Source organism: Lithobates pipiens, unplaced genomic scaffold (genome assembly GCF_037356315.1).
Source record: "Lithobates pipiens isolate NorthernLeopardFrog02 unplaced genomic scaffold, aLitPip1_a1.2 Scaffold_3, whole genome shotgun sequence".
NCBI classification, from domain to species: domain Eukaryota; kingdom Metazoa; phylum Chordata; class Amphibia; order Anura; family Ranidae; genus Lithobates; species Lithobates pipiens.
Genome location: NW_027507790.1, coordinates 202,760,105 through 202,786,575, shown reverse-complemented (window position 1 = coordinate 202,786,575; position 26,471 = coordinate 202,760,105). Strand labels below are relative to the sequence as shown.

Sequence of the window (26,471 nt, the reverse complement as noted above, 5' to 3'; positions counted from 1 at the left end):
CTGTTTTGCATCACACATGTGCTAATGTGAGGAAAACTGCATTGTAATCTCTTTGTTAATTGTTCTGACTGTTTGTGTCGGTGTCAGATCAAATAACTGATTAGCTCTCACCTGCAGAGCACTAGACTGAGACACCCAGAGATGTATGTATTTTCTACACTGGAAATAACAGATCTCAGACTACAGACAGGGGTCATACAATAGGCCCTGCAGTACCAATCCCCATTCATGTTTGAACACAAACAGAAACTTCTGACACAGAATCTGAATATTTACTCTGCTATGGGCTGTGTGTACATCGTGACACCATGATACTACATGATCAATACACATCTTATGCATGTGAAAACAAAAGGTGCAGATAGTAAAGTTTTAATGTTTTTAAACTACCAAATGGCTTGCCTAAGCAGTCAGATTCATCCTTATCTGCAGCCCTGCAAATCCAAGAAAGGGATCTCACTCTTCCTGCTACATTCTTTGTTAAATAAAGGAAACATCAGGCACATGCCTAGATGAAAAGGGCTCACCATCTCATTGACAAGGCTGATGCCGCGAACAGACGATCAGAATTTCGGCCAGCAAAAGACTGATGAGAGCTTTTCATTGGAAAATGCAACCGTGTGTGTGCTCCATCGGAATTTAGCTGGCTGAATTCCCGCCAACAAAAATTTGAGAGAATGTTCTCAATTTTCCCGATGGAAAAACTTTCTATCAGAAATTCTGTTTGTGTGTATGCAATTCCGACGCGCAAAAACTCCCTCATGCTCAGATTCAACTACGAGATGGAAGCTATTGGCTACTAGGTATTGAACTTACTTTTTCTAGTCCCGTCGAACATGTTGTACGTCACCACATTCTTGGTGGTCGGAATTTGGTGTGACCGTGTGTATTCAAGACAGCTTGAGCGGAATTCCATCGGAATTACGTCGGGAAAACCATCAGACCTTTTTCCGACCATAATTCCGATCGTGTGTACGCAGCATAAGTTTAGCTACCTCACTTATATGCTTAATGATACATAACATAGCATAAGTGTCATAAAAACCTTTTATCTATATGAATCAACCCATAAAAGTAAGAACGAATGATACTTGTGCGAAAAGGGATAACAATCTAATTTATTTAACCCCTTGCCGCCGAGCACATGCAGATGTGCATACTCGGCTTCCGGGGGTTATACCGGGATGATGCCCGCACCTGCAGGCTGTTATCCCGGAGGAGCGGGAGGGGACGTCCGCTTTTACCAGGGCTCCCGTTCAATCGGGAGCACAGATGGCGAATTCGATGCCTCCGGCGGCTGGGGAGGAACTTAAACACAGAAGCGACGTCATGACGTCACTTCCCGTTTACTTGGCTGCCAATGGCGCCGGATTTAAAAATATATACAGTATGCAGAATCGCCAAAAACGGCAATCTGAATACTTTGAAGTGTAAAGGAGGGATCGGGGGTCTTTTAGACCCCCGATCCCTCCATAAAGAATACCACCAATTACTGTCACAAGGGATGTTTACATTGCAATAAAAGTGATCAAAAATTAAAAAACAAAACAAAAAACACTTTATTAATTTTAAAATAAATAAAATAAATAAGAAAAATGTTTTTTTTAAAGCGCCCGCCGTCCCCGCGAGCTTGCAAAGCAAAGAAAACGCATACGGAAGTCGCGCCTGCATATGTAAACGGTGTTAAAATCACACATGTGAGGTATCGCCACAATTGTCAGAGTGAGAGCAATAATTCTAGCACTAGACCTCCTCTGTAACTCTAACCTGGTAACCGGAATTTTTTTTTAAAGCGCAGCCTATTGAGATTTTTAGGTACCGTAGTTTGTTGTCATTCCACGAGTGCGTGCAATTATAAAGTGTGACATGTTTGGTATCTATTTACTCGGCGTAACATTATCTTTCACATTATGCAAAGAAAATAGGCTAATTTTACTGCTTCGTTTTTTTTAAATTCATGAAAGTGTCCCTTTTCCCAAAAAGTTGCGTTTAAAACACCGCTGCGCAAAATACCGTGTGACATAAAATATTGCAACAGTCACCGTCTTACTCTCTAGAGTCTCTGCTAAAAAAATATATATATATATATATATATATATATATATATATATATAAAATGTTTGGGGGTTCCAAGTAATTTTCTAGCAAAAAATGTGGATTTTAACTTGTAAACACCAAATGTCAAAAATAGGCTTAGTCATGAAAGGGTTAAACTTACTATTGTAGAGAAAAGAAACTTGTATTAATCCGAGATTAGCAACTACAACATACATGATACAACCTTAAAAACAACGATGTTACCAATGATACAAAATATTGCTATAATGGTCATACCCATGCTATCAAGAGATTAATAATATATTATGGCAAAATCCTACGATAGAAAAGATTAGGGAAGAAAAGAGACATAATAGATAATACAGATACATTGTACAGTTGTGCATTTATTTTCTTTATCAAACATATAACTGAATCAACTGTGGTTTTATATAAACCTGTAGTTTAGTTTTAATGTTTATTGTTTGATTAGTTCTATGACACATTACTTTTTACGCTAAATAAATCTTTATATATTTGTGATGTAATAGTTCATGATGACCAATATAACATTTATAGTAATCCAATCCTATGTGTTTGCAGACATTTATTGTTCAGTTTATTGCTGAACAATCTGCAAACATTGATGTAATCTGGATGATAAGTACCACTGTACTATAATCCTATCATGCTGTTCTAGTCTGTAAAAATGAGTAATCAAGACGCAGGTCGTGCGATCTCTGGAGGGAGTTCTAATGCTGGGTCTGGTGAATCAGATTCCTAAGGTAACAAAACAGCACAAGTGATTTGTCATCTCATTTAAACTGAATACCAATCTGTTTGATTGTTATGAATCACAGTGTCTACAACACACTGCAAACATAATTTCTGCAAAGAGATTTAAACAGCAGTTCTAGACAACAAGTGAATTGCTAATGCAATCCAGAAAATATTGTAAGTGAGCTAAAGTCAGAACATGCACTCAATTTACTTTTAGTGAGGTTATTTAACGCATGGCACTGGCTGGCATATTTAGTAACATTAATGAGTCGGCATTGTTAAGGAGCGGGCAGTTGTCCGCGTTCTTAACAACCACTAAACAACATGGTTGTTAACCACTTCAGCCCTGGACCATTTTGCTGGTCAAAGACCAGACAACAAACAGACCACTTTTTGAGATTCGGCACTGCGTCGCTTTAACTGACAATTGCGCGGTCATGCAATGTGGCTCCCAAACAAAATTGGCATCCTTTTTTTCCCACAAATAGAGCTTTCTTTTGGTGGTATTTGATCACCTCTGCTGTTTTTATTTTTTGCGCTATAAACAAATATAGTGCGAAAAAAAACGCATTATTTTTTACCTTTTGTTATAATAAATATCCCCCCAAAATATATAAAAAAACATTTTTTTTCTCAGTTTAGGCCGATGCGTATTCTTCTACATATTTTTAGTAAAAAAAATTGCAATAAGCGATTATTAAATTGGTTTGCGCAAAAGTTATAGCGTTTACAAAATAGGGGAAAGTTTTATGGCATTTTTATTAATCATTTTTTTTACTAGTAATGGCGGTGATCAGCGATTTTTATTGTGACTGCAACATTATGGCGGACACATCGGACATTTTTGACACATTTTTGGGACCATTGTCATTTATACAGCAATCACTGCTATATAAATGCAGTGATTCCTGTGTAAATGACACTGGCAGTGAAGGGGTTAACCAGTGGGTGGCAGTGTAGGGGTTAAGTGTTCCTAGGAGTGTGTTACTAACTGTGGGGGGCTGGGCTTTCATTTAGTGAACACTGATCTCTGCTCCAATCACATGGAGCAGAGATCAGCGTCACTAGTTGCTAGGCAGAACGGGGAAATGCTGTTTACAACTGCATTTCTCCATTCAGCCGCCCCGTGAGACAATCACGGGTATGCCCGTGCGCGATCGAGTCCACGGGACCCGCGACCGGACTCACGGGGGTCCCGACCGACACGCGAGCGGCACGCAAGCGGCGCGCTCGCGATGGCAGGGCAGCATTAAAGATTGGACGTACCTGTATGCCAAAATGCCTGCCCGTGCCATTCTGCCGATGTATATCGGCGCGCGCCGGTCGGGAACCGGTTAAGGAGCAGCTGTCAGGAGGCTTCCCCACTAGTAAAGGGGGCTTCCAGATTGTGATAAGCCCCTGGCCCACAGACCCGCACAGCCCTGGCCTATGCTTCAGGAGGCGCTCACTTGTCCCTCCCTTTCCTGACCTGCATGCTTGGATAAGGGTCTGGTATAGATTTTAGAGGGGGGGGGGGGTGTGGACTCCACGGCATTTAAAAAAACGGGCGGACTGTATAGCTTACTTAGTCCGTCGAAACACATTTCAGCGGACAGTCCGCTCGTGTGTGGGCTTCAGCTGACTTTTTCAGCGTGCAGTCTGGCGTACTAAGTATTTCGGAATTTCCGTAATACTGTCCGTCATACTTTGGTTTCAGCGGACAATCCGCTCGTGAGTAGGCTAGTTCGACGGACTAAGAATGGGGCATGCTCAGAAAGGATTTACACGGCGGAAGGTTGCATTGCTGTGTATTGGACTTCCTATTTCTAGTTCCGTCGTACGTGCTGTACACGTCATCGCGCAAGCTTTCGACGGACTGTTTGTGCATCCGTGTGTGGTCAAGTCCGTTCATTCGAAAGTATGACGGACTGTCCGTCGGATTGTATGACGGACTAAGTAGGCCATACAATCCGCCCGTGTGTACGCGGCTTAAGGGCCTGGTATGCATTGTTAAGGATGCGGCAGCCGCAAGCGCCTTCACAACCATGATGTTTACTAGGTGTTAAGGAGCAGAAGGCTGCCCGCTCCTTAACAACCAGTACACATTCCACAAATACTGCATGCCTGGACAACTACTTAATTTCCATATGCATTTAATTATTTATTTCCTTCTGTGAATGGATTTTAATGCCTGTTTGTGTGGTATTTACTGATCAGTTTCAGCATTTTTCGGTAAATACCGCAAAAATGGTCTTTTGCAGTGACGACGAACCTTGGAACCCCAGATATTTTGGAAGTACATTTCCCATGATGCACAACTACAGTGCAAAGTGCATGAGCATCATGGGAAATGTAGTTCTAAATCATCTGGGGTGCCAAGGTTCGCCATCACTGGTCTAGTGAATTGACAGTTTCCGGATCGCATGAGATATTTAGGCAAAATGTGATCTGACACCTGTCTGTCTTCATATCAGGCTGCAAAGCAACAAAATGTGATTATTTTAAAAGGGGGTGATTCCTTTGTATACCCACTGTAGATAAATAAAAGCTGACCATTGTAAGTACCCCTGCTAGTGTAAATGATTTGTATTATTTCTCTGATACATTCTGCTTGAGAGCTCCTTCTTTTAAAAAAGAACAGACTTATTGGCTGGATCACCAGGTGAAAATAGAAGGAAAGATTAAAAACAAAATCAATGCAGCCATCACAAGAAATATTTAGCTGCAATAAAATAAATGTTTGCTTTTGGATTTAAAGCGAGACTGCACTGCGGAAAAAAATATTAAAAGCCAGCAGCTACAAATACTGCAGCTGCTGACTTTTAATAAATGGACACTCACCTGTCTCGGGGTCCAGCGATGCCGGCAGCCGAGGCCGATCGATCGCTCGGCTCTCGGCTGCTGCCGCCATCATTCTAGTTGAGGGAATCAGGAAGTGAAGCGAAGCGGCTTCACTTCCCGGTTCCCTACTGCGCATGCGCGAGTCACGCAGCGCAATAGGAATTGTCCACGCTGTCTCTGGGACCCGTGTGTGTCCCAGCAGACAGCGCGCAGGGACAGGAAGAGGCATAGACTCCCGTGGGAGTCTATGCCCGGAAGTGGGTGTAAATACCTGTCTTTGACAGGTATCTGCACCCCCCCTCCCCCCTGAAAGGTGCCAATTGTGACACCGGAGGGGGGGAGGGTTCCGATCAGCGGAAGTTCCACTTTAGGGTGGAACCCCGCTTTAACACCACTTTAATATTCTATACAGAAGCTCCCATTCTAGAAATGATCACTAGTCCATTTCTGTTTGCAATATCTCCATGCAAAAGTATATAGAAATTAGAATTAACGATTTGCTAAAATTATTATAATGTATAAAGTAGATTTTATTTATTTAGACTCCATTCACATTAGCGCGTGCGACTTTGATCCAACTTTATACTCAATGGCATAGCCGTCGCCATGGGTTGGCTATGGAGGCTGTAGCCCCGCATCTGGAGCCCATAGCCCTGAGTCTCTTGCCGTAGGGTCCCTGCCTAACCAGCAGGTCGCAGCTGCGGCAGGCAGACGGGCTGCATTAGAGGTGGAGGAGAGAGATGAGCAGGCAGACAAGCAGAGATGACATCATGTCACCACTCTTCCGCCCTCACAGCCAGGCCACTTCAATGTGGGAGCAATGTGTGGTGGGGAACAGAGAGATGACATCATCTCTCACTGCCCGCCACACATCAGCTCTTTTGCCCTCACAGCATGGGCCTCTTCAATGTCAGAGGTGCGGCAGGGAGCACAGAGATGACATCATCTCTCACTGTCTGCCCCGCATCTCCGCTCTCCTGCACTCACTAAATGGACCAGTGTTGCCAGCCTGCCACCAATGCAGCGACAATGCACATTTGGTGGCACTGGCTGGCATTACAAGTGACAATCCATATCAGTTAGCAAGTGACATCCCACATCTAGTGGCAGGTGATGTGGCAAGTGACAATCTGCTAATGGTGGCAGGTGACGTGGAAAGTGACAATCCGCATCAGGTGGCAGGTGAAGTAGCAAGTGATAATCTGCAAATGGTGGCAAGTGACGTGGCAAGTGCCAATCTGCAAGTGGTGGCAAATGACGTGGCAAGTGCCAATCTGCAAATGGTGGCAAGTGCCAATCTGCAAATGGTGGCAGGTGACGTGACAAGTGACGTGCCAAGTGACAATCTGCAAATGGTGGCAGGTGACGTGGCAAGTGACAATCTGCAAATGGTGGCAGGTGACGGTGGCAAGTTAAAAAACTGCATCCGGTGACAGGTGACGGTGGCAAGTGACAAGCTGCATCTGGTGGCAGGAGATGTGGCAAGTGACATGCCAAGGGCTACCACTGATTCTGCATTATGGTGAACTGAACCACTTCATTATATATTAGAATGTAATAATAGAAACAATGCTCTTTGATCTCCCTCACACCATATCAACCATGGTGCCATGATGATTGAAACGCCAACACCAGCCTTTGCCCAAGAAAAATTGCTTACCACCGGCTTGACCGACCCCCCCCACTGGGCCTGCAGAAAGCTTGGTAACCGCTGCTATAGGCTCTAGCCCCAGATCTTTTGCAAACCTAGCAATGCCTCTGCTCAATGGATCTAAATTGCATCAAAAATCATACAAAAGTAGTGCAGGCAACTTTTCAAAGTTGCTGCAACTTTAAGTCACACCTTTTTGAACAAGTGCCATTCAAAAGAAGGGGACTTGTCATGCGACTTTAATGTCCAAAGTCGCACAACACATAACACAACTGCGAATGGAGCCTTATTCTTTTTTAACAAAGCTGGCATTTCAGCTTAGAAAAAAATAAAATCCCTTCTAATGAATAAAACTGTCTATTGTCACCTGTAAATACATGATTAGACACACTGCATTCTGCACCAGATTCTTACAACACAAGAACACCCTATTTACACACACACACACACACACACACACACACACACACACACACTGCAAGTTACTGCAATGAAGGAGGAAGGGAGAGTCTGACGAAAACAATTGTGTTTATCTGGGGCTGTCATGTGCTGCCCAATGGACATTGGATTGTCATCTCATCCAACCAGATAGGAATGCTGTTCTCTAATGTCTATGAGCACCTTTAGGCTGATCATATATGGGAAGAATTTCGAACAAAAATAATGTTCTAAGAAAGTTTGTTCTTTTTTTTATCATTAGTGGCTCAAATCGACATTCGTTTTCAAGGATGGACATTTTTTCTGGAACAAACGTTGACATTTGACATTAATCATAATGACATTCAAATGTTCTGAGATTTTTCGTATGAATTTCCGTAATGCCTTTCCTATGAATTTTGCCCAGCTTTAGTCTCTCTATAATATATCTCACCACCACACTCTCCTCTGACATTCCCCAGGACACACTCAGTACCTTCATTGTCACAGTACTCCAGAATGGAAGGATCTTCCCGGATTATTGCAGTCAATGTGTTGACATCACCATTCGCTGACGCTTGATATACCACACTCAAGTCAATCTCTTCTGCTGAATCACCTTGAAACAGAAACCGGAAAGGCCAATTGTTATAAAATGATTTAAGCAAGTTATACAGTAAAAGTAGATTGCCAGAAAACCGAAATCCCAAGGCCTAGGTCCTACCTTCCAGTTCCAGCTGTAATTATCTATGTGCACATGTGAAAAAAAAAAAACCCTCTGAAATAATGGTAATAATGAGCGACAACACAAGTAAACACATGCAGAAATTATATTGTCCTGTTATCTTTCTTATTCTAGCCTGCTCATGGGACAGCAAAGGAAAAGCAACAAACTGATGAGGTCATCGGTGTGCTTTTTCCATCTATAAGTATATTCACAGTATGAAGCTTGTAATAGATGGGTCATTTATTTTAGTTTCAATAAAAAAAAAAACTGATTCCTCCATCCATGAGATGGAAAGAGGAATCTCCAAAAAACACTCAACTCCTGCGTTGTGTAGTGCCACTGAACAGCCGTGAGCTCTTTGCTTTGACTCTTTGGGCATTGGACTAATCCCTATCAATCGCAATACACCACATCTATAATGTCACAATTGTCAAGACATGTAAATCACAATACAATAAAATCGTCAATCTTATCCTAAATAGTTGTGTATAGATCCAGGGCTCAACTTCTTGGTTCAATAGGTATAAAGTGCATAGATCACAAAGGAGCACTGAGCCAATGCTTGTTACATGCCACTTAAAGTGGGGTGCCCCCTAAAAAAAAAAATTTAAAGTCAGCAGCTACAAATACTGCAGCTGCTGACTTTTAATAATCGGACAATTACCTGTCCCAGGGTCCAGCGATGCAGGGGAACGAAGCCCCCCCTCGTTCCCCGCTCCGCTCGCGGTGCCGTCATTCTTACTGTGCGCACCCGGCTGTGGCTTCACAGCCGAGCACCCACTGCGAATGCGCGAGCGGCGCAGGGCGCTGTGATACGCCGCACAGTCATCTGGGACACGTGACAGGTCCCAGATGACTGTGCGGCGGGAGGGGAAGTGATGTCACCAGCCCGGGCAAGGAAGAAGGCAAACTACGAGGGACCCCCTAGCAAGAGGAATTTAGAGGTGAGTAAAACATTTTTTTTTCCAATTATTTTTTTTTTTTTTTTTAAGAGTTTTAAACAATTTTTTATTTTTTGGTGGCAACACCACTTTAAGGACTAATCTCTTTTTTTAATTTAGGTGTTTACATGTGTTTTTGCTAGAAAAGTCTTACAAGCGCATTTTGTTTGGAAAAAAAAAACACATTTTGAAATAAAAAAAATAAGACAACAGTGAAGTTAGTCCAATTTTTTTTTTCATTGTGAAAGATAATGTTACGTCAAGTAAATTGATACCCAACATGTCACGCTTCAAAATTGTGCCCGCTCGTGGAATGGCGTCAAAATTTTACCCTCAAAAATCTCCATATGCGACGTTTTAAAAATTCTACAGGTTGCATGGTTTGTGTTACAGAGGAGACCTAGAGCTAGAATTATTGCTCTCGCTTTGGCCACCGTTTTCATATGTGGGCGCTACTCACGTATGCGTTCGCTTCTGCGCACAAGCTCGTCGGGAGGGGGCGCATAAAAAAAAAATCTTATTTATTGTAGTTAATTTTATTTATTTTTTCACAGTTTTTAAAAAAAATTATTGGGTCACTTTTATTCCTATTACAAGGAATGTAAACATCCCTTGTAATAGAAAAAAAGCATGACAGGTCCTCTTAAATATGAGATCTGGGGTCAAAAAGTCCTCAGATCTCATATTTGAGAAAAAAAAGTGATGTTTTGAGGTCGCTTCTACCCTCCTATGGTATGGAGATGGGTGTGGGCCATCTTCCCCTCACACAGAGGGCGTGGGAGAGCGGTGGGAGGGGGGTGGCACCTCTCCTGCCGCTGATAACAGTGATCTGGTGGCAAATCTGCTGCAGAGACCACCATTATCATAAACAGAACCCCCAGCTCTAAAGATGGATACCTCAGTTGTGGTAGCAGCTGCTGTCGTTACCGAGATATCCATCTTCAAACTGCCGAAATATATCTACATGAGACGGTCGGGAAGTGGTTAAACTCATATGTGGACAGGGCCATCTTTAATATTGATTGAACCCTGGGCAAACATTATTTCTTGGTCCCCCCCCCCCCCCCTTCCATTTTTGCTCTCCACCTGCTCTGAGTCTACAATAAATAGCAGCTAGACTCAAAATCAGTTTACTGAATCAGATCAGGCAGTGAATGTGATTGGTTGCCAGAGGATACTGTGTATCATTACCGCTCACTGACTGGCTGCTAGAGGTTACAGCACACATTATGTATCGCTGATTATTTGCTAGAGGATACAGAAGATGACTTATGCTTGTTGATTGGTTGCTAGAGATTACTGTACATCACTACTGCTCACTGATTGGTTTCTAGAGGTTACTAGACATTCTTACCACTCACAAATTGGTTGCTAGAGGTTACTGCACATTATTAATGCTTACTGATTGGTTGCAAGAGGTTAGTGCAAATCATTAATGCTCACTGATTGGTTGCTAAGGTTATAGCACATTATCTCCCCACTGCCTGCACACCATGGACATGGGAGCAGAGGGGACCCATCAATAGACAGAAAACTCCTAGGGATTCTAGTACTTCTGGAATCAGTGGCAATGCTGGGGGGGTGATCAGTGGCAATGCTAGGGGGTTGTTTGGATCAGTGGCAGTGGTGGGGGATGGGATTAGTTAGGAGGCAGTACACTGTGGCAAATTCATCAAGAGCAAAGCTGGAAATATTTGGTAAGTATATAGTGGGGGATTCTACACTGACCACCAATGTAATTGGGAATTTACAATGACAACCAATGTGAGGGGGGATTTACACTGACCACCATGTAACAGAGGATTTTGTGTCACCTACCAATATAAAGAGGGATTTCTACACTGACACCAATATAACAGAAGCATTTACACCAACCACCAGTGTAAGGGGGAGTATACAATTACCTCCATGTAAGGGGGAATTTACACTGACAACCATTGTCTAGGAGATTTGTACTGACCATCAATGTAAAGGAGGATTTATGCTGACCACTAGTGTAAGGGCAATTCTGTGCTTACCACCAATTTAAAGGGAAATGTACACAATGCAATGAAGAATTTACACTAACAACCAATGTAATGGGGGACTTTACTTCAACAACCAATGTAATGGGGGATTTTATATCAACAACCAATAAAGGGGGGATTTACACTCACCACCAATTTAAAGAGGGTTTCTACATGCACTACCAATGTAAGGGAGGATTTGAAACTGACCATAAATTAAAGTTTGGATTTTTTACTGATTACCAATATAAAGAGGAGTTTCTATACTGGCCACCAATGTAATGGGGATTTACTATAACCACTAATGTGATGGGGATTTACACTGATCACTAATGCAATGGGGATTTACACTGACCACTAATGCAATGGGAAATTTCACTGACCACTAATGTAATAGGAGCATTCACAGGGGCCACTAATGTAAGGAGGGATTTACACTGGCCACCAATGTAAGGGGGATCTTCACACTGGCCACTAGTGTGAATGAAAGTATTGTACACCAAGCCCCAATGTAATGAGAATATTTACAGTGTCCATCAATGTAACTGAGACATTTTGCCTAATTTCACATTTGTGTGTGTCGGGAATGCATACGATTCGCTTTCCTGACGCCACAGAGCCATACTAGCAGATACACAGCACTGCCTTTAATTGTTAATAACACCCTCATGCATCTGCTGAGATGTACGTATTCACATGCACCACAATTCACGGTGCTGTCATTTTGAAAAAGGGTTTCACCTCAAATTTGCTTACCGTATATACTCGAGTATAGGCCGACCCGAATATAAGCCGAGGCCCCCAATTTACCCCCAAAAAAACTGGCAAACTTATTGACTCGTGTATAAGCCGAGGGTGAGACATGCCTGTCCATCCCTGTGTGTGTGTCCGTCCATCCCTGTGTGTCCGTCCATCCCTGTGTGTCCGTCCATCCCTGTGTGTCCGTCCATCCATCCCTGTGTGTGTGTGTGTCCATCCATCCATCCATCCCTGTGTGTGTGTGTGTCCATCCATCCATCCATCCCTGTGTGTGTGTGTGTCCATCCATCCATCCATCCCTGTGTGTGTGTGTCTCCATCCATCCATCCATCCCTGTGTGTGTGTGTCTCCATCCATCCATCCCTGTGTGTGTGTGTCTCCATCCATCCATCCCTGTGTGTGTGTGTATCCATCCATCCCTGTGTGTGTGTGTCTCCATCCATCCCTGTGTGTGTGTGTGTGTGTCCGTGTGTGTGTGTGTGTGTGTGTGTGTGTGTGTGTGTGTGTGTGTGTCCAGCCTACCTGTGTCCCGAGCCTGTGTCCCGAGCCTCCGTCCCGTGCCTTGCCTCCGTCCCGTGCCGTGCCTTGCCTCCTTGCCTCCGTCCCGTGCCGTGCCTTGCCTCCTTGCCTCCGTCCCGTGTCGTGCCTTGCCTCCGTCCCGTCCCGTGCCGCGCCTTGCCTTGCCTCCGTCCCGTGCCTTGCCAGGATCGCCGCTCTTCGTCGGCGCCTCGGCGGCCATTCTAAAATTCAAAAGCCGCGCCTCCGCCTTCGCCTGTGATAGGCGGAACACTGAATTTCCCAGCAGCCTGTGTTCCGCCTATCACGGACATCGTCTCATCCTCGTCCGTAGTACGAGGATGAGCGGATGTCCGTGATAGGCGGAACACTGACTGCTGGGAAATTGAGTGTTCCGCCTATCACAGGCGGAGGCGCGGCTTTCGAATTGTAGTATGTCCGCCGTCTGTCTGCTCGATACGCTGATCGAGCAGTCAGACGGCGATGACTCGAGTATAAGCCGAGGGGGGCACTTTCAGCCTCAAAAAAGAGGCTGAAAATCTCGGCTTATACTCAAGTATATACGGTACCTTTGCAGAACAGTCTGATGTTAGGCTTAATGACCACAGTTCTAGGCAGGACTTTCAAGCATGCCCCTTTACCTCCCCGGTGGCCAGCATTCAGCAGAAGTGATGGTGTATATAACCTCAGGGGGGCATGATATACATATGAATGCTGCCTCTATTTACATATCAATGCCGCTGGTCCATGGCTATTTGCATATCAGTGCAGCTGCTATTTACATATCAATGCAGATTATTTACATATAAACCCAGGGTCTGCAGGTGAGTCATCTGTACATGGCAATAGAGCAGAGCTGAGCAGCATTAGTAACAGAACTTTACACTGAAATATCGGGACACAGCACAGGACTAAAACTTAATGGGACAAGGGAATTTGAACTGGAATAGTTGGCAAGTATGCGGCAGCTGCTTTGGGCCCCACAACAAAGATGGGTCCCAGGGCAGATGCCTATTTTGCCCTGCCTTAAAGACGCCCTGTATGTGTAACCACAGTAAGGTAAAATAAGATTAAGTTTAAAATTTATAAAATTACTAAACCTGGTAAGAATTGATGAAGGAATAAAACAATGAGAGAATAAAGAGAGAAAGTGTGTGGGATCATGTATGAATCTGCTATTGTAAAATTGTCATATTGTCATACGCGATCTGTAATGGTTATTATTATTGGTCTCTCACTCGTCTCTCTTGTGGATGGATGAATACAGGGGTACACTCCACTGGTGTGGTAATGTCCCCATCAACCACAGCCTGTATTCAAACAACCCCCACTACTCCCCAGGGTTTGGTGCGCAGTCCTGTTCTGAGGTGCACGACACTCCTCGAGCTGTGCAGGCCAGGGACTTCTGAATGTCTGGACTACACCTTCATCGTATTATCTGAAAGTGCGGTGATGGTCTGTGCGCCCACGTGACCTCCATGGGTCTCCTGCGGATGGCGTACTGATGTACCCACCCACCTGATGATGCAATCAGGGCTGTTCACAGCACCAGCAAGGTAATGGGCAGGGAAAGAGAGATCCTCCCTGCAGGAGCTACTCCCTCCATACGTCTCCACCAGCCGATGCACCACCTGCAGCTCTAACTAAATGTGTCAGACACACAGAGGAAGGAGAACGAGGGAGAAAAGAGGGGGGGGGGCAACAGAGAGGGGGAGGGGGAGGAAAGAGTAATCTCCCCTGAGACATTGTATTCTGGCAAAAGTTTTCCAGATATAGTGCCCTGCTCCTGTTAGGCTAAATTTAGTTTTTGGTTCTACTATAGTCATTGGAGAAATGATCTGTCCGGTCTGGGTTTTCTAAGCTGGCTGATTTATTGCTCCTGCCTGTTTCTGGAAGACGCTTCCGGAAAACAGAGGAAGGAGGGCCAATAACTCAGTTATGAATATTTATCATACCTCAGCCAATCCCTGAAAGGGGGTGTCCAGAAGGTGGCTTGGGGGGTAATAAATGTTTGGGAGGCCTGGACAGAGTGTTATCCTTCCTCTACTAGGAGGGTCACACTTCTGGGGCTGCTGCCCCTGGGAGGCACCTAGTGTGAGACAGGAGTTGCAGTTTGGGCCTCAGCTGGTGTTGGGCTGGGGGCCTGGAGAAGATTGCCAAAGTAATCTGCTGGAGAGAATTGCCTGGAGGCCATGTCATTTGAAGGATTCTTTTTTCTCCCTCACTGAAGAGTGTCAGGTGGAAGCTAGGTGGTAGACATCTCCTGGGACATTGTGAGATCTTAGCTTGGGACTTTTACGTGAGCCTGTTGCTATGGGATTAGTGCTAATAAGTTTGTCCTCCTCTTGATTTGATATAGTTTTGGACTATTTTGCACCTGTATCCCTCTCCTGTTAAAGTTTTTTACAAATACAATCCACAAAAAGGCATCCCCTAGTCTTAGCTTGTGTGTTAGTGTACTTGGAACTGTGTCTGTTACAGGCAGTCTCTGTACTAGCAAGGGAGACCTGGGCACATTCTCAGCACCCCCTTTGGGGGTAAGCGCTACATAACATTCTCATTCAACAAAAGTCAATCTAACGATCAGCTTCTGTTGAACAGGGAAGCCCACACACAGATCGAAATTCGGCTGGTGTCTGCTGAACCGGTTGAATTTAATTTCATCAATGGCCAGCTTAGACTGAGTGCCATGCAAAGCAACAGAGCCCCAACTAGCTCCGTGTGCTGGAGCTTCTGATCCTGGGGCAGCCTATAATAATGCTTATCTATGGATATAATGAATATTGCACTGTTTAGGAGATATTCACAAATTTTACAGATGTGACATCACTGGTGCATGGGCACTGTGGCAACTGAATGTGCTGTTAAGTCAGAGTGGTGCGCTGCGATCGTGACTCCCGTGCCCATTCCCAGAAAGAAAGATTGGAAGAAGATGGGAGCCCTGGCAGAGGTGACAGCACTGTATACGGTACATACAAGCAAATTATGCCATTAACTTGCAGGTTTTTTTGATGACTAAGGCTTTAAGGTGATTGAGTTACCCACGTGATCATTGGCGGCCCCGTCCATAAGGTGCAAAGGTGGCTCGGCTCCGCCTAAGCCATGCACCTGGCCCCTTATCTACATGCAGGGCGCTGGAAACATGGATTTCAATGTTTTTTTTTTTAAACACATGATTAGAGCCTGAGGCTCTAATAGGCATTAAAAAAAAGGGTGGGCTTGGAGCACAGAGCACTGCGCCCTGAGCCCACCCAGTTTTGTAATTTGCTATTTTCTTCCTGCTTCTCCTCCCAGCCAATCAGGAAACGGGTCCTGAAACCCTATGGGAGTCTTAGGACCCACTTCCTGTTTGACTGGGAGGAGAAGCCCTGGCTCTCCTCCTGGTACATTGTATGATAGAGATGGCAGTAGGGCTGTCAGGTGTGCGTGGTGGCGGTCTCCTCCTCCTCCATGAACCTCCTCTCTCCTGGGGCCCGGTGATGGTGATAAGGGAGGCAGAAGCTCTGAGTCCCCCCCAGTAGTGGACGCCTCCTCCTTGGGCTGTGACTTCAACCTCAGCCCTGGAGCTCCAGAGCTGGCCCGGCTCCTCCCTCCTCCGTCCACTGGAAGATGACTGTTTATGGGCTGGGAGCACGATGAGTGTCAGGGGTTGTACGGAGGAGTTGGTTTTACAGGGCAAGCAGGCAGGGGAGAGCTGTCTTGGAATGGAATGGGGAGATGTGTACAGCTCTGGGCTGTTTGAGCCTCATTCACACTCAGCACAGCCGATGATGGGGGGGTCTTTTATGTTTGCGCCCCAAAGATTTTTTAGCACCAGCCGCCACTGCACGTGATTAGTGTTAGTGTGGTATGTTCCTGACATTCATTTGAACTAAGGAAAAGACTTAGCTGAGTGGTCATATTACAGAGCAAGCTCAGTTGAATTGAACTAACTACTATTATATATACCTTGACCTGAATAGATGGGGACCTTCACAGACAAAACAGCTTATGATTGAGACTCAGGATACATTCTATGATTTTGATGTAACAAGGTATAAGAAAGTTCCCTGATTTCTCTTATTCACACACAATGAGCCCTTTCTAAGAATTTCTTAGCAGCCTTCACAGCTTCTGGTGTCAGAGTAACATATTCAGATAATTGCAGAAAACTGTGAGCACAAAGTGAAATAGCCTGAATAAAAAAATATATATAAATGAAAAATATTCTGCTAGGTATTATGAGGAAAAAACAATGTGAAAGAATTAAAGTGTATGTAAATTCAAAATCAATTTTGTCTGGATTGGGATCATGCTTCACTGGATACAGTTTTATTAAAGCGGTAGTAAACCGCTGGATGTTTTTTTTTGTACCTTGCAAGGTAATGTCATAATGTGCTAGTATGCAAATAGTTATTAAACTTACTTTAAAACAAAGCCTTCCAGCACTGAGATGTCAGAGCTGCAGGCACTCCCAATCTTTATCTGTTTTCCTTCCGGGTCCACGAACCCCAGCTGTGTGATTGGCTAGAGCCGCAATGACGTCACTCCTGCGCATGGGAGCCGCAGTTTATGGCACAGGACTCTGAAGGAACGGTGCACGTTTAGGAGATATTTATAGTACCTATAGGTAAGCCTTATTATAGGCTTACCTATACGTAAAAGTCAGAGATAGGAGTTTACTCCCACTTTAAACAAACTTTTTTTGAGAAACTGTTGCAAAGTTTCCCACCTGGAGATCATGCTTGTAAGCAGCGCTTCCTATTGCAGGCTGGCATCACTAAGCCCCCATTCACACTGAATGCGACTTTGAAATTGTGCTACTTCACTTAAAGTAGCTTGATTTCAAAGCCACAGGTCAGTGCAATTCGAGGAAAGACTTTCCTGACATCTGTGCGACTTCATGCACAGATGTCAATGCAATTCACACCTGAAATTGTGAAAAATAGAGCAGGATTTTTTTTTCTAATCCGTGCGGCACTGCATAGTTTGAGTTGCACCGACTTGAACAGTTTCATTGCAATAGGGTGCGACTTGTCATGCAATTTGGAATTGTCAAATCGCATGACAGGTCATACCAGTGTGAACAGGGGCTAAGTCTCTGACTTACAATTAGTAGCAGCGTTGACAGTCTGCTGACTCTTCATGAACATGCCTCCTGCAGACCTATTAGAATGCCCAATGGCAGGCTGGCAGGCATTGCATGGCAGGCTGACAACGCTGCAGCTAATTACTTGGCAGCAACGTAGCATTGTCAGCCTACAATACGAAGTGCTGATACTGGCAGGATCTCTATATACTAATCTTTGTAATACACGAAAAATGACTTGCTTGAGAAAACTGCATACAGGAAAGTATGAAGGTCATACATTAAAAACAGATTTTGGTTTTACATACAGCATAAAAGTAGGTATTTTTTTCTAATAATAAAAAATAAAATTACTTGTATTGTGTGGATGGAGGAAACAATTGATTTTTCTTTTTCATTCAGCCAACAGGTTGAATGAAAAAAAATAATAATCTAATAGTGTATGGCTGGCTTTAGTTCTGCAAGTTTGAGCCCTCGTTTCCACCAGTATAATTTGTCTTGCGATTTGACAGTTCCAAATAGCATGACAAGTCACACCTCATTGCTGGCAATGGAACTGTCCAAATAGTTCATGCTGCGGCGACTTTGAAAAAGGTTCCTGCAGTACTATTTTCCGAATTTCACTGTGACTTGCATTGACTTCTGTTAAATGAAGTCGCAAGCCGCATTGATGTACAAATTGCACCGATGTGCGGCTTTGAAATCACACTAAAGTAGCATGATTGCAAAGCCACACCAGTGTGAATGGGGGCTAAATCTAAGGCCGCGTACACACGCGGGGACTGTTCGCTCAACTTTGTTTGTCAAACAGTTTCAGCGGACAGTCCACTCAAACTTAGCATGGACGGACTTGCCCACACACGATGAACGAACAGTCCGCTGAAACCGTGCGCGATGACGTGAACGGCACGTACGACGGGACTAGAAAACGACGTCCTATACACTGCAATGCAACCTTCGGCGTGTAAATCCTTTCTGAGCATGCGCGGAACTTAGTTTGACGAACAAGCCTACACACGAGGGGACTGTTCGCTGAAACAAAGTTTCAGCGGACAGTTTTTCGGAAATTCCGAAAAACTTTGTTCAGCAGACTGTTCGCTGAAACTGTCCGCTGAAAGCCCACACACGAGCGGACTGTCCGCTGAAACACTGTTCAGCGGACAAAGTTGAGCGAACAGTCCCCGCGTGTGTACGCGGCCTTAGTATGATGCTACAGGCAGTAGTCTTTTTATTTTATTTAATGTATTGTACTTGGTACGATTATGTTCCCTGTACTTTCCACAGTTTTTTTGTTAGACCCCTTTCACACCAAACCGCCGATAGCATGGGCAGTAAAACGCCGCTATTTTTAGCGGCGTTTTACCGCCGGATTTACGGCGGATTTGCAGCGCATTTCGGCCGCTAGCGGGGCACTTTTACCCCCCGCTAGCGGCCGCGAAAGGGTTAAAACCGCCGGCTTACGCCGCAATAGCGGCATTTTGCCGGCGGTATTACAGCGCTGCCCCATTGATTTCAATGGGGAGCAGCGGTGGAGGAGCGGTAAACACGCCGCTCCTTCACCGCTCCAAAGAAGCTGCTGGCAGGACCTTTTCCTGACGTCCTGCCAGCGCACCACTGTAGTGTGAAAGCCCTCGGGGCTTTCACACTACACACAATGCTGCAGCTTCTTTAGGGCGTTTTGCAGGTGCTATTTCTAATCCAATAGCGCCTGCAAAACGCCCTGGTGTGAAAGGGGTCTTAAAGTGCTACTAAACCCAGTAATATGAAAATAGTTCATCCGCCCCCCCCCCCCCCCACAGTGCCCACTGCTCATAAATCTTTTTACATTAAAATACTGCCACTATATACCCTTTTATCACAGTCACGTGATAAACTGCAGAGTCCATCCTAGTGCTAAGTGTTCAGCCCCACTATAAAAATCACTGATCGCCGCCATTACCAGTAAAAAAAAACAATTAATAAATCTATCCCATAGTTTGTATACGCTATAACTTTTGCGCAAACCAATCAATCTACGCTTATTGGGATTTTTTTTAACCAAAAACATGTAGCAGAATACATATTGCCTTAAATCAATAAAGAAATTCGATTTTTTTTATAAGCAGTAGAAGTAAAAAATATATATTTTTTTTTTAATTGTCGGCTTTTTGTTTATAGTGCAAAAAATAAAAACCGTAGTGGTGATCAAATTCCACCAAAAGAAAGCTCTATTTGTGTGAAAAAAGGACATCAATTTTATTTGGGTATAGCGTCTCACGACAGCGCAATTGTCAGTTTAAGTAACACAGTGCCGTATCGCAAAAAATTGCCTGGTCATGAAGGGGGGGGGGGGGTAAACCTTCCAGAGCTGAAGTGGTTAAACAAAGAACTCTAGTTTATCACTACCCATCTGCGATCATTCACGTGACCCACTTTCTACTAAATGGGTAATATTAAAATGGCAACTTAAAAGAACACCTCTCTTTGCCTTCCCGCACCATATCACATCACAGTCCAAGTTTTTGCCATACAAATAATATCCCTATTGCTTTGCTCTACTCTGCACATTTCTTAACCACTTAAGCCTTGGACCATTTTGCAAGCCAAAGACCAGACCACTTTTTGCGTTTCGGCACTGCGTCGCTTTAACTGACAATTTTGCGGTTGTGCGACGTGGCTCCGAAACAAAATTGACGTATTATTTTTCCCACAAATAGAGCTTTCTTTTGGTGGTATTTGATCACCCCTGCTGTGTTTTATTTTTTGCGCTATAAACAAAAAAAGAGCGACAATTTAAAAAAAAAAAACGCATTCTTTTTTACATTTTGCTATAATAAATATCCCCCAAAAATATTTTAAAAACATTTTTTTTCCTCAATTTAGGCTGATACGTATTCTTCTACATATTTTTGGTAAAAAAAAATGCAATAAGCGATTATTGATTGGTTTGCGCAAAAGTTATAGCGTTTACATAATAGGGGATAGTTTTATGCCATTTTAATTATTAATTTTTTTTTTACTAGTAATGGCAGCGATCGGTGATTTTTATCATGACTACGACATTATGGCAGACACATTGGACATTTTTGACACATTTTTGGGACCATTGTCATTTATACAGCAATCAGTGCTATACAAATGCACTGATTCCTGTGTAACACTGGTAGTGAAGGGGTTAACCATTAGGTGGCAGTGTAGGGGTTAAGCGAGCCCTGGGGAGTGCTTCTAACTGTGGGGGGGGGCGTGGCTGTGTATGACACTTCACTGATCTCTGCTCCGATCACAGGGAGCAGAGATCAGTGACACTGTCACTAGGCAGAATGGGGAGATGCTTGTTTACATTAGCCTCTCTCCGTTGTTCTTCCTCCTCGTGAGACGATCACGGGTATCCCCGCAGCGATCGAGTCCGTGGGACCCTCAATCGGACTCACGGCGCGCACGCGATGGCACGGCGGCAAATTTAAATGAACGTACCTGTACGCCCATTTGCCTGTCTGTGTCATTCTGCCGACGTACATCGGCGTGCGCCGGTTGGCATGCGGTTAATTATTATAGAAACATAGAAGAATGATGCAAACAAAAAAAATGAAGAAGAGAGGTCCATCGAATTGGCCCTAATTTCTTTGATTTATATATGATTTTTTATTAAACTTTTTGTCTGAGTGTAGATCTACAGTATGTTTGTCCCAAGCATGTTTGAATCCACATACTATTGACTGACGCACTACCTAACTGGAAGTCTATTCCAAGTATCAATTATTCTTTCAGTAAAATATTACTTTCTAAGGCCGCATACACACGATTGGAATTTCGGCCTGCAAAAGACCGATCAGAGTTTTTCGTTTGAAAATGCGACTGTGTGTATGCTCCATCAGTCTTTTGCTGGTGGAATTCCAGCCAGCAAAAGATTGAGAACATGCTCTCAATTTTTCGGTCGGGAAAAGTTCCTATGTGATAATGCAATAGTCTGTGGCAATTCCGACGTGCAAAATTCCTACGCATGCTAGGAAACAATTCAACGCATGCTCAGAAGCATTGAACTTAATTTTCTCGGCTCGTCGTAATTTCAGCGAACCTTTGCGTGACCGTGTGTATGCAAGGCAAACTTGAGCGGAATCCCATCGGAAAAGCCGTCATATCTTTTTCCGACGAGAAATCCGATCGCGTGTGAGCAGCATAAGATTCATTTTGAACTTTCCTCCTGCTAGTTTGAAGTCATCTCCCCACTGTCTAGATCTTGGCATCCTATTAAAAATACTGTCCCCCCGAACCATATTTGCACCCTTCATGTATTAGGTTTATGGGCAGCACCGTGGCTAAGTGGTTAGCACTAGAGTTGTCAGCTGGAATTTCAACCACAGCACTATCTGCACAGGATTGCATGTTCTCCCTGTGCCTGTGTGGGTTTCCTTCCACACTCCAAAGACATGTTGGCAGGTTAATTGGCTCCTGTCTAAATTTGCCTCAGTATATGAGTTAAGACCCCTTTCACACTGGGGCATTTTTCAGGCACTTTAGCATTAAAAAAAGTGCTTGTAAATCGTAAAGAAACCTCCTCTGCAATCCCAATGTGAAAGCCCGAGTGCTTTCACACTGAGGCGCTGCTCTGGCAGGGCGTCAAGAAGTCCTGCAAGCAGCTTCTTTTCAACGCTGCAAAGAAGCTGCTTGCAGGACTTTTTTTTTTACACCCTACCATTGCAGCACCTCAGTGTGAAAGCACTCGGGCTTTCAAATTGGGATTGCAGATGAGGCTTCTTTCAGGCACTTTACAGGCGATTTTTTTAACGCTTAAGGCTACGTTCACACAGGGACATTGCGGATGCTGGCAGTAAAGCGGTGCTATATTTAGCGATGCTTGTTTTAGCAGTGCTATGCGGGCCCTAAAGGGGCAGTTTTAACCCCCGCTAGCGGGCGAAAAAGGGTTAAAACCGCCGCTGCAGCGCTGCCCCATTGTTTTCTATGGGAAAGGGCGCTTTAAGAGTGGTAAATACACCCCTCCTACAGCGCTCCAAAGATGCGGCTTGCAGGACTTTTTTGACCATCCTGCAAGCGCACCACTCCAGTGTGAAAGCCCAAGACAGCGCAAGCAGCGGCTGTTTCAGGGCGCTTTGCAGGCGCTATTTTTAGCGCTGTATCGCCTGCTAAGAGCCCCAGTGTGAAAGGGGCCAAAGCGCCTGAAAAATGCCCCAGTGTGAAAGGGGTCTCAGTGTGAAAGCACTCAGGCTTTCACATTGGGATTGCAGATGAGGCTTCTTTCAGGTGCTTTACAGGCGCTTTTTTTAATGCTAAAGCGCCTGAAAAACACCCCAGTGTGAAAGGGGTCTTAAGGATCTTGGATTGTAAGCACCTTGAGGGCAGTGACTGATGTGAATGTATAATAATAATATACAGGGATGCACAAATCATATTGCCCGATGTCCAGGACATGCAGTGCCAGACAGGTTGTATTTTTGTACATTTAACCCTGCGGTGGGCAAGCTGCATAACAGCTGTGTTGACTATGCTGTGATTGGCCCACAGTTATCACATAGTACCTGGGCCATTCACAGCTCCCTGTACCATGTGATTAGCTGTAGCCAATCACAGATCACTAGAGATCACAGCTGCCATGAATGGTTAACCCATTCATGACAGTTGAAAACTGTACCATATCATACCTGCCCGAATCGCCCTGGAAGCTGGAAATCACTGAAGTAGACACTGCTATTTGCTCGACATGGGTGCCATTCTGAGAATGCTTTGTATTTTTTAATTTAAGCAAAGTGTTCTCTGGACAAGGTGGAGTTAATTAATTCAGAAAATGCAGACTGTTCTCTAAATGGCACTGGTGCCAATCAGCTGACATCCTGTGTTCAGAATGCAGCAGGGCAGCCGCTCGGCACAGAACTGGGAAGTGAATGGAGATCATTCAAGCAGCTGTCAGAAACCATGAATCAGACCGAGACAGAAGTGCAGTTAAAATCACACTTGTTTATTAATAATAATAATAATAATAGTTAAAAGGTAAACAGAGCAACGTAGTCAAATTATTGCCAAAGTTCGGTAAGCGGAACAGATAGTCAGACAAGCCAGGACATCAGGGAGCCCGAGATTAGCGTACTTCAGGACAGGCCAGGAAATTAGGATACCAGAAAATCAGTGTAGTGGAACAGCAAGCAGGATCAGGAACCAGAAGGGACATCAGCCAAGCAACTCTTCAACAGGTACACAGGAGAGAGTCTCTGGGTGTGTTGACCAAGGCAAAGGCAGAGGGAAACTGAACTGAACAGCTTAAATAACCAGCAGGACTGATGAACAGGATATCATCATCAGGTGAGTCACCGTGGAAAAGACTGGAGCTGGCAATTAACTGACAGCTGAGCAGATTGCTCTGAGAAGGAAGGGCTGATCCCAGCCCTGACAGGAGCCGGTCTATTACAGAGATTTTCAGATTCCAGGGGGATCAGCCAAGTATGATATATGCGTATCAAATATCCATACATGAAAATCTTCTTTAAACTTGATGCAAATTCAAGGTTGGTCAAACCTCATCCCTCATAGGCAGCAAAGTCAAAGAGGAAGTTTTTTGTTTTGCACTCCTGTGACCCATTTTCAGCTGACAGCAGGCTGAAGCCTGCTGTCGGCTGATGTCACAGAGCTGGTCCTGGCTGGGGAAAGATTGCAACCATATGGTTGGGATTCACCCAAGAGCCTTAATTGGCACTGATCAGCAAGCCACTGAGAGCCTGAGGCAGCCGCTCCCATCCCCTTCACAGCCCAGCGCTCCAGTGAGCGTGGGAGTGGAAGAGCAGACATCAGATGGCAGGTGACAAATGCAGCATCGTACCGATGCTACAACCACCTAGGTAAATATTCATTTAGAAAAAAACAAACCCATGCTTCTGTTTTATTGCAATGTAGCGCCAGTTCCTGAAGAGCACACGCTATATGTTTTGAAAGTTAATGTTACACCTGAACTGCAGTTTGGTTTGGGTATAATTGTTCCAAATTTGGACCTCAGCATCAGTCTAACTGGACTATGGGGTGTTCGGCCTGGCCATAGGGAGCACTGTCTTTTCTGGCAGGCATGGAACCACAATCGGATTGGGTGCTTTAAGGTTACTTTCTCTCGGAGCCCGCCCAGTAGGAGTGCCACTCTTGCTGTGCTTTCTGGCAGAGGGTACTTAAGATGCGGATGTCACGTGGTTCGGGGTTCTGGTCCAGAAGTATGTCCTCCTGATCAGCCCACAGGAAGGCTATGGCCTGGGGTGCGGATCCACCCAACTTTATGTCTCGGGGCTAGCTAGCCCGAGGCAAGGAAACTAAAGAAAGGATACCTAGGTGCCGTCTCCAGTCATGGAGGGGCCCAGCAACTTCGTAGCTATCCTGGGGAGGACGCTTCAGAAGGCCACATACGGGTTGGCTTCTTAGCAAGAGCCTGGTGGGGCTGAAGTACCTAAGTGAATCCAATCTCATGGGTATTGCCAAACTGTGCTACAAGTTCTAGTTTCCTACATGTCCTACAATAACGTCTGTGGCAGAGACTTATTTCTACGTGTTCTACAACAAAGTCTGTGCCAGAGACTTATTCCTGATTTAAGCACCTTGTTGGCTGCTAGGCCTTGTGAGAGAGGGACTATCCAACTCGAGTGAACATCCAGTTGTGAATGTCTATTCTCTGGATTTAGTCAAAGTAAGCAAGTCCTTCGTTATTGACTTTGACACTAAGAGTACCTGAACTTTCCTCCTAACCCTCTAAACCTATTTTAAGAAACTGTTCGTTAACTATGTTTTTGCAAATAAAAATCCCTTTATGCGGATCTGTCGTCAGTCTCTAAAGTTACTGGGCCATCTACCATGGGAAACCCCTAGAGGCAAATAGAGGAGAAGAAGGTACCGGTAAGCCCAATCAAACCAGCAGCTCCTCCGGGGGTTAGTGCTACAGCAATGTGCATCATCAAAAAAAAATATGGCCATGATAGCTCAAGTCTAAATGAGCCCTTAATCAATGTTATTGCAGTTAAAAGGAAAAGAGAGTGATCAAACCGATTTAAATGTCTGTTATATGAACAAACAAATAGGATAATTTAATCATAAACCAGCAAACATGGATATGTGACCAATTGAAATAAAGTTCCAAACACAATAAAATGTAATTCCTAACAAATCTTAAAGAAATCAATGTAAAATTGATTTGTGGATATCAAGAGTAACAAAGCCTGATGCATCTTAAAAGAACTGTACTAAACAACAAAGCACAAGCACGTTCCAAATTACTGAGAGAAATCTTTAGAATATATAAGGTTTGAATGCACAGCCAGCGACTGTGCTGAAGAGATCTATGCAGGCCATAAAGGAAGGTAGAAAAGATACAGAATGGAAAGGCAGACCCCTTGGGAAATACAGTATACAAAGGGAGATCAATGCTCACAGGAACCAGATGTTGAAATCTAAGGTCAGCTCACATAGGACTGCACGACCGCCTTTCCAGTAACAAAAAATTATCTCGTTATTTCCAGTTAAAACTTATCTGTTGTCATTGATTGTTTTAAAAAGCAGCTGACATGTTTGAATACGATTATATCCTTGTTACGGCTTGTATCCTGAATATCAGTGTAGAAAAAACACAGAAACAGCTCTACTAGGGGCAATACAGGAGCAGCCAACATTTATCTGTAAATCTACAGATGCAGATTAATGATGTCTTCTGCCCATTACATCCATATATACCTTCACAAGTAGTGAACATAGCCTGTTCACAGCCCCAGAGCCCAGTGCAGACTTACACAAT

The 26,471-nt window shown here is 44.3% G+C and overlaps 1 protein-coding gene across 1 annotated transcript in view; it reads right to left on the bottom strand.

Annotated features, from left to right (window-relative positions):
- Window positions 1-26,471, bottom strand: part of ANKRD55 (ankyrin repeat domain 55) — a 198,834-nt gene that overhangs the window by 87,661 nt on the left and 84,702 nt on the right. The window contains exon 2 of the mRNA XM_077462703.1: window positions 8,202-8,324. Coding sequence (XP_077318829.1) covers window positions 8,202-8,324 — 123 coding nt within the window. The remainder of the gene's footprint in view (window positions 1-8,201; window positions 8,325-26,471) is intronic.